Source organism: Priapulus caudatus, unplaced genomic scaffold (genome assembly GCF_000485595.1).
Source record: "Priapulus caudatus unplaced genomic scaffold, Priapulus_caudatus-5.0.1 Scaffold66, whole genome shotgun sequence".
In the NCBI taxonomy this organism is placed as follows: Eukaryota; Metazoa; Priapulida; class Priapulimorpha; order Priapulimorphida; family Priapulidae; genus Priapulus; species Priapulus caudatus.
Window position 1 is genome coordinate 398441 of NW_014577127.1, and position 9065 is coordinate 407505.

Genomic DNA, 9065 nt, shown 5'->3' on the forward strand with positions numbered 1-9065 from the left:
TCTGCTAAAGCTTTCCTTCTACAACTTTCTTCGCCGGCAATGCTTGGGGTTACCTTCTCCCTGTCTCACACCCCCTTCTTCTGCTAAAGCTTTCCTTCTACAACTTTCTTCGCCGGCAATGCTTGGGGTTACCTTCTCCCTGTCTCACACCCCCTTCTTCTGCTACGCTTCTCACTGCAGCTCTGTAACGTTGATCGCTGCTCACTGCGTCCCTCTCTCTCACGAGGCGAGTGACAGGCGGGAGGTGGTTATCATTCCTTCACACGCTAGTTTGCGGCGAACAGACCTGACAAAAGTCGACCTTGGATAACTGACATTACCATATGAGACACGGGATCATGACCTTAAGAAGACACGGGATCATGACCTTGAGAAAAATTGACCGGAGTCAATGTTTGACGGCGTTGACACTCCGAGTTCGTTGCTCTCACCTGACCGGCTGGCAGCACTCTCCTGATTACACCTCACCTTGCCAAATCATCGACCACGACCCAGCTGACGTACAACACGACCGTTGACACAACTGCTCACGCGTTAGACAGCGATCCCGACACCTGACAGTTGACACCATTGACACCACAGTCAACGTGTACTAGTCATCTGAGCGTCGACACTCACATCTTCCTAATCGTTTTCACTCGTAAGCGCACTTCTCGCCCAACGTCGCCAACGCATGTAATATAAACAAGTTGCTACCTCCTCTCCGTACTCAGTAGTAGTAGTAGCAGCAGCGGACCTCTACCTTAGAAGCCTTCCCGCCGGCCCGCCCGCCCGCACGCGTGTCTGTGTCTGTGTGTGTGTGTGTGTTGGTGGAAACGGGAGGATAGATGCGATGCGAGTTCAAACATTGATTCAGCCGCCGCCGCTACCGCCGCCGTGCGCGCGCATTCACGAATATCCTGCCGCGACTTAGTGCGTCTTCTGCCGCCACCGCTGCTTCTGCCGCTGTTGCTGCTGCTGCTGCCGCTGCTGCTGCCGCTGTTGCTGTTGCTGCTGCTGCTGCCGCTGTTGCTGCTGCTGAGGCCGCTTCTGTTGCCACCGCTGCTGCTGCTGTTGCCGCTGCTGTTGCTGCTGCCGTTACCGCAGCTACTGCTGCCGCCGCTGCTGCTGCCGCTGCAGCTGCTGCTGCCGCCGCTGCTGCCACTGCTGTTGCTGCTGCTGTTGCTGCTGCTGCTGTTGCTGCTGCTGCTGCTGCTGCCGCTGCTGCCGCTGCTGCTGTTGTTGTAAGGTTTCAGCAGCAGCAGTGGTTTCAGTGAAGCCCCACACGCAGACAGGATCGATAACGCAGGGTCACGCAACCCCGCACATACTCATTGGAGAAAGAGAGGGAAGAGGTGTAATAGAGGGAGAGAGGAGGGCAGAGTGGGAGAGAATGTGAGGGAGGGAGGGAGAGAGAAAGAGATAGAGAGCGAGGAGAGAAACAGAGGTAAAACATGCGGGTTAAATTAGGATAAACTGAGAAAAGGCCACCGAGGCCACTCTGACAATAACAGCGCTGAGGCTGTCACCCCCCCCCTCCTGCCCCTCTCCCAGGTGCTAGCAACGCGCGCCGGTATTACATCAAAAGACTAAAGACGTCATTAAAATTTCAGAAGCAAGTTTTTAGCTTTTAACCGAAACGGACGAAAAAGTTAAATCAATGCGGTGGGCATGCGCGCGCGCCTGCTGTCGGCTGGAATCCACGCGACAAATGCGAGAAAATTCGCTCTCCTCGCAACTTAGGGGATACGACGCAGCGACGAAGCGCGGTAAAATAAAGAAACGAGTCCGGCTGAGTTCGTCTTCTCTTCCCTTTCATCTTTGCGTGGGACGCAAGGGTATTACTGGAGAGAGTGAAGAAATCACTGTGACCGTAATGCGAACAAGTGACAGTTTGTGCCTGCGTGCGTGCGTGCGCGCGTGCGTGCGTGCGTGCGTTTACGTACAAATAATTCCCGCAGTAGAACAGCCAGCCACCGACACATCCAAGCAATATTTAAGCTATCTAACGAGAACGACAACATGAGCACTCTATAATAAAATCCTAGGATACACACACACGCACGCACGCAGGCACACACACACATACACAAAACAGACCAATGATACGGAGCGGGGCGCCAGAACCCCCGCGAATCTTCATGGGGAGACCGATTACCATCGCTCCTGTTGGAGGAAGTTGGTCTAGGTTCGCTACGTTCTCTATCCCTACAATATTCTTCTCGAACAGAATTGTATGAGTTTTGAACGTTTTGGACTGGCCATAATCCAGAGAAGCTGTATCAATCCCGAAGGCTTTGATCTTGCGATTTTCGACTAGCCACTTCGCCGCGTCAGGATGAAGACCAGGAAAATGAAGTATGCTCGCATCCTTTGTGTTCGTGCCGAGATACCTCTCCTTATTCGGCCAGTGCCGTCCCCAACCCGTGTACAAGAATAGAATACTTCCGTCCGGTATCCTACCATGTTTCTCCTCCCACACACGCAGATCAAGTTCTGTCGCTTGGTAATCTTCATGTCCAGAGACCTTGGCGGTGACGTCTACAACGACGGCATCACCGATCACTCCATCAACGGGAATATGATCAACTACCCAGGAGCCTCGATAGAAATGGGAAGGGGCGTCGATATGCGTCCCCCCGTGCTCGGCCGCACAGAAATTATTGACCTCATAGTAAACTCCGCTCGATGGGACGATACCCTTAAATACGACCGTCATATTAAACGGGTCAGCTGTTGGCCAGTAAATCGTCTCGTTTACGGCAAAGTCATACGTCATGTCGATAATGTTGCGGTCTCCAGCAGGTCGCTTAAACATCTGTAGTGCTTCTCCTGTTGCATCGACTCGGGTCATGGCAACCATAGCCAAGACAAGGACGTTTACTCCGTGAGCCATGTTACCGATCTGAAACAAAAGACACCTGCGCTTGTACCATATATCCACCCATTTATCGAAAAACACAATATAGGTATTCCCCACGAGAACGGTTCGTTAAAGCTTGTCAAACTCCACGAAAATGTCATGACGTTATGTAGTTATAGCTTACTTTCTATGACATATTTCGATTTTAAATAGGCTTTAAACCAGTTTCATGTATAGTATTTTATCACATTGATTTCAATGACATCAAATTCTTAGTGAATTCTAAAATAGTTCGTCGTAACGGTTTTAATTCGACCTCTACGCAAACGAAGTTTTTACGTTGATCAGCGCCAGCAACCTAACACTACGCAAGTAAAGGTGAATGCTGATATGTAATGCGAAACCGCGCAGCCTGTGCTAATGAATCGGTTTCACTACTTTGTCTCTGACAAAGCGATTCGCTCAATTTTGTGTGTGGTACTATTCGGCACCAGGGTGCAATAATCTGCATTATACACATCAAGTAAATGTCATATAGACGTCTAAAAAGCATAGGTTAGGTCGTGTCTAGAAATTGTTCTAATCTGTCAAGTGACCTAACCATGGTTAGATGCCTCATGGACGTCTAGAAAGCAATGAGCATTAAGATTGCTCTTGTCGTGTAATTGTGCCATTCCAGCAAGTGACGTAGCCATGATCACCGGTCGGCGATTTTTGTGTTTCAAACGGGATCCAACTACTCTGTAGAAATATGCACCATAGAGCTGACCAAGGTTTCGAGCGGAGTATAGAGCTTGAATCTGTGGTTATTTGACATGAATAAAGTGTATGTTGTGTATGCGACGAAACAGTGTGCGTATTTTTAATTAATTTCTGTTCGATGCTTATTCAGGCTTGCTGCCTATGGTCGCCATGTATCTACTGTTGTACGGCACCTTTTGCCTGCGGCAACCGTACGCGGGCTATAGTTACTAGAGCTAGGCACCTTTAGGTGTGTACTGCACTATATTCTGGCCTTTCGACTTACGATGTTGATCCGCACCAGCGGTTGAAGCTAGTTTCTAGCAATTCGGAAGTAATAATTATCGTGCATAATAAGCTTTCTAGGAAGTGATTACTTGTACTGTTGCTTTGACAAGTACTGTGACTTGTCTTGTCGGTTGTGATCAGGCATGTTGACGGTGTATCTACGAAAATATTATACGCAACAATACCTCGTTCGGATGCGTATAATTCTGCTCTCAGAGAGGTTATACGTGAGGCCATATATACTTTGTATGCATAATTCATTGCTTCAAACCCCCGGACTTCCAAAATCTAAAGATTTTTTTTTTCACTACATAAAAAATCACAAAAACTTTATATAACACTAAAACAATAATTTACACCGTATATTTATTTACAGGAAATTCACCGATAGGGCATTGGCAGGGTTCAAAAAACCATATCTGTATGTATGTGTAAAACGGGGATTTCCATGTACGGAATGAACATTGAACGAGTTGACGAACGTTTATAATAAATGAGTATATAGAATATTACAATGAGCGAATCGCTTACGTTTTCTATGAGAAAAAGACTGACATTATTGAGTTGAGGTGGTTCTGATAGATTAGTGAGAAGACCGGCGAAAATCTGGAGATTCTCGGCTCTAATCTGGAGACCTGGAGATGAAGCCCAAAATCTGGAGACTCGATCTAGACTAAATCTGGAGGGTTTGCAACTATGATGCTGTCGTTTACACTCAAACAATACACCACGGCACAGGCACATATATCTAGGCCACACTAATAATATTGTTTTTGAATTAAGAGTTTGAAACAAACATTTATAATCAGGAACCAAGAACATGCTATTTTTACGAGTATCCTTGAAGAACACAATTGGAAATAAAATGATTATAAGATGTTTACCACATACCAGCCTAAGTTACTGTGTACTCTTGTCTCCTCTTGTGCTGGTGTTTATATACTGTTCGTCTCTCGCCTTGATGTGAGTCGTGTCATCTACGTTTCAACCGCGGGCGGGTGCATTTTCCCCATAACAGGCACACACTGAGCTTATACTGCCTGCGCACTTATTGTCACAAGTATATTTATCAACTCATCCGTGTCGTCGTGAAAAAAACCGGTATGTTCCAATATGCTAATGCGTACAACCACGGAAAACTGTTTGAAGGACGACGTTACTGCAACAACAGACCATGCTGGCAAGTATATCAGGAGCATGAATATAATGTACAGAAATGTGAATACGGGACGAAGAATAACTTATAGATACGGAAGACTTATAGAACTTATATGAATACTTATAGAACAAAGAAATGCTAAACATCTAGTTAATCCGACTATTTATGCGTGATGTTGTACGTGCCTGCTAAATATATGTATGCATCTGTAAACTGTGTAATAACGTTTTACACACATATGCATATATGAGTGTATACATGATCGCTAGACAAGACTTTACCATCCTGCATTACACCTTCTTCTTCTTTTTTATCTCAGTGGGCTCCTGCTCCTTCCCTTTCTCATCGTTCTGTGCCTTACGTTTATTCCAGATACTCCTCCTCCTTCCCTCATCCTGCCGGTATCTCCTCTTTTCCCTGTCCCTATAGCTCACTCCCCCTTGGGTTGTATGGGTATCATCCAACGGATCGAATGTCGGTTATCGTGAATAACAAAAGCGGAAGATGCGGGGTTTTCAGAAGTTAGTTTTTCCTGACTGCGTGTTATAACTGAGCTGGACATCTGTAGCTACAAGTAGCATAAAATCTCCAGATGCAGATGGCGGTGTGCTTACCGATATTTGCATATGTCTTTCTCGAAGAGTGGGTTTTCTTCTGAAGAAAACGCTTATAGGCGAGAAGCCTGTTGGATACTATTATTATGTATATGCCGCTATTTTACGTGTAGAAATGTTGACATTATCAGCAAATTTACGTACACTCTAATCCGTCCGGCAACATAAAAACGACGTTTTAATTCGTGGAAATTAGAGGCAAAGAACATAAACTTCGGCTGGCATCACATCAAACCAGATTTTATAACAAGCCTAATCTGTACTTGATCAACTCAAAATAAATAGACGTATACTATAAACCAACCTGAGGTCCTCGGTGTCTATGCAATGTTTCCTTGTCTCCTGTGCTGGTGTTAAGTATTCGTCGTTCTTTCCTTACTGGCAGATGTGGTTCTATGCAGCCGGCCGTGCTCACCACTTTTAATTTTTACTACATACCAGCGCAAGACTAGGTGGCTCACGTAACCAGTTTATTTTTAAGTCATGTGTCACGTGTAAAACCGGTAAGCTGTAATAATATTATGTGACAAGGTCAAAATAGGCGATTTACAGTTAGGGTGCTAATTTAATGTATTCTGCATTAAAATATGGCTCACAATGATAGATAGCAGGAACAAAATATAATTTCACTCACGGAACTCTAAACCGTCTAATTACTAGGAGGGATATATACTATCCCTGCTTGATGTGGTCCGCACAAGCTAAATATATGAATACTTCTAAAAACTCTACGATAGCACATTTATGCGCGACCATGCAACCTATACGGCCACTAGATAATCGTCCTCTATCATCCCACATATTTTCGATCGTTTCATGCTTTTCTAGCTCACCCTTATCACAACCCTCGCCTAATATCATGCTTTTTACGTCTCTCTACTGCGACACTCTTTCACGTTCAGCGTCCACTGCTCCCTCGATCCTCCCCATCCCGCGGCTTTATCTTTTAGCGATCGTTTACTTCTCTCTCAACCCCCTCGCCACCCATCTTTATCCTACTCCAATCGTCCTTCCACGCGTACACCCCTTCTTTTCGATTCTCCCGTCCTACCCATTGCTCCAAAATAAACGCGAGCTTGTTAATATATGACATTTTTTATAAGATCGGGCACGTAAGAAGTAAAGAAGTCGTAAAAAGAGTATATATATTGAATTGTAGTGTATCAGTAGTATAATACGGCATTTTATCATAACAGCGAGCCATAGATCTCGAGGGAAATAAACATGACAATATAAAAAGTAATCAAGAACGAGCAGACGTTGCAGCGACGTTGCAGTAGCCGGAAGTCGACAACGCAACTGTGTCATCATCAAAGTATGAGTAGGGGGCCTAACCCAGAATGTCCACCGGTCGGGTAACATGAGGGATGCATGGAAACGAGTTTTACCTACAACCCCATGCAGTTAGACAAAGACTTCGACTACCCGATAGTATACCATATGCAGTATCGTATCATTATACACACGTACATATTATGGCTATATGGCTGTATGACTGCGTTCGAAACTGTCTGATAACATTATTTAGACATTATATTGTGTATATATTCTATGGAATTATTCAGTTCTGTTTCTTTTCTTTGAAAAATGTTTGAGAAATAAGTATTTAATTATTGAACTTTTTACTCGACTCTGTGTCGTATAATAAGAATTAGCCTTAAAACCGCCAAATTAACTCAGTTAACAAACAAATATAATATTAATATGACAGAGAATATTAAAATTTTAATATTGTACAATTGCCATTATAGATTAATTAAAACGTAATTAAATACGATATAATATTTGGCATGCGAAGAATCAGAGGCAAGGATCACGATACCGTTTTATTGAGAAGCTGCCACTAAGATATGCCATCATGTTACCAGTGTTTATCAATGTTAACTCACAAGATCTGGACTATTACGGAACTAAGCAAAAAAAAAACGCACAGGTCTCACATTAGCTGACCTTGATCATATAGCCTAACTCATTAACATAGTTAATAAATGCTAATAATTTTATTATAAAACGAACGAAAACGCGTTGGCGCGTCATATGTAACGTTATGTTAAAAACAAACAGAATCACAAACTTCGATTAGTGATTTAGTTAAAAATTAATATAAATAATAGTAGCTCATGCTAGCTCGCTTGCAATTGTCTACCACCTTATTATTAAATTCTTCATACACTCACTCACTCACTCACTCACTCACTCACTCACTCTCTTTTTCTCTCGTTCTCTCTTCCTTCCCCTCTTCTCTCTCGCTCTCCCTGTATTTCGTTTCCTCATCTGTCTCCCTCTCTCGCTAGCTCTTTACAACCGCCTACTACAAGGCCGACATTAGAATCATTTTAATTTCCACTGTATATTCGATTTCCCGTAAGAGTTGTGTTCAATTACGGACCGACAGACACACAGACACGCAGACAGGCGCGTACGTACATCGCGTGTGCACGGTACGCTGAAATCTGCATGTCCACCGCAACTGTCCACGGCTGCTGCTTTGCTCGGGTGGCGCCCTCTCATGCACAACATAACAGCATGCAAAATGAACACGCAGAAATGAATGTCAGTGCCGACAGCAATATCAATGTCAATATCAGTACCAATATCGAAATATAGCACACATCGATGTAAATATCAATTTTCATCTCTTTACGCGTTACATAATCACACAATAATCTTCACGTTATTACAGTGATATCATTTATGATATATAACGACGCAACATCGCACGCACGCACGCACGCACACATGTACGATTATAGGTTGCTGGTTGGGTCGCTGGCGCGTGTTTTACCTGGGTTGTAAGCGTAGGTTCTCGGGTGTGCTGGTGGTGCGCTTACACACCCAGCTGCCAGGGCTGTAGCACCGTGGCGCGAAGACGGGGCTGTTAACAGCTGAGCTGCTGCTACCTGGCCGAAACAGCTGGCGGCCGTGTAAGACGCTTGTGTAGTCCAGCGATGAACACCGCTCCCCTTCCTCCATGATCTACCACTCCTCTCTCTTGCTCGCTTTCTCTCTCACATGCTCCGCTGCTGCTACAGCTTCTTCGCTCTTACGGCTTCCTTCGTCTACGATGCTCGGAGTTACGCTCTTTCTGTCTCACATCCTTCTTTGCTGCTACAGATTTCCTCTTACGGATTCTTTCGACTACGAAGCTTGGAGTTACCCGCCTTTTGTCTCACATCCTCTTCTTTTGTTACAGATGACTGCTTCAGCTTCCTTCTTCCCCGATGCTTCTGGTAACCTTCTCCCTGTCTCACACTCTCTTCTTCTGCTATAGCTTTCCTTCTACAACTTTCTTCGCCGGCAATGCTTGAGGTTACCTTCTCCCTGTCTCACACCCCCTTCTTCTGCTAAAGCTTTCCTTCTACAACTTTCTTCGCCGGCAATGCTTGAGGTTACCTTCTCCCTGTCTCACACCCCCTTCTTC

General features: G+C 44.8%; 1 protein-coding gene across 1 annotated transcript in view; it reads right to left on the reverse strand.

Moving 5' to 3' along the window:
- Positions 1 to 6285, reverse strand: part of LOC106821255 — a 20321-nt gene extending 14036 nt beyond the window's left edge. The window contains exons 1-3 of the mRNA XM_014825978.1: positions 5949 to 6285; positions 5392 to 5469; positions 2069 to 2884 (exon numbers count right to left, since the gene is read on the reverse strand). Of these exons, the coding sequence (XP_014681464.1) occupies positions 2069 to 2884; positions 5392 to 5424 (849 nt within the window). The 5' untranslated portion in view covers positions 5425 to 5469; positions 5949 to 6285. The remainder of the gene's footprint in view (positions 1 to 2068; positions 2885 to 5391; positions 5470 to 5948) is intronic.
- Between the last annotated feature and the right edge of the window lie 2780 nt (positions 6286 to 9065).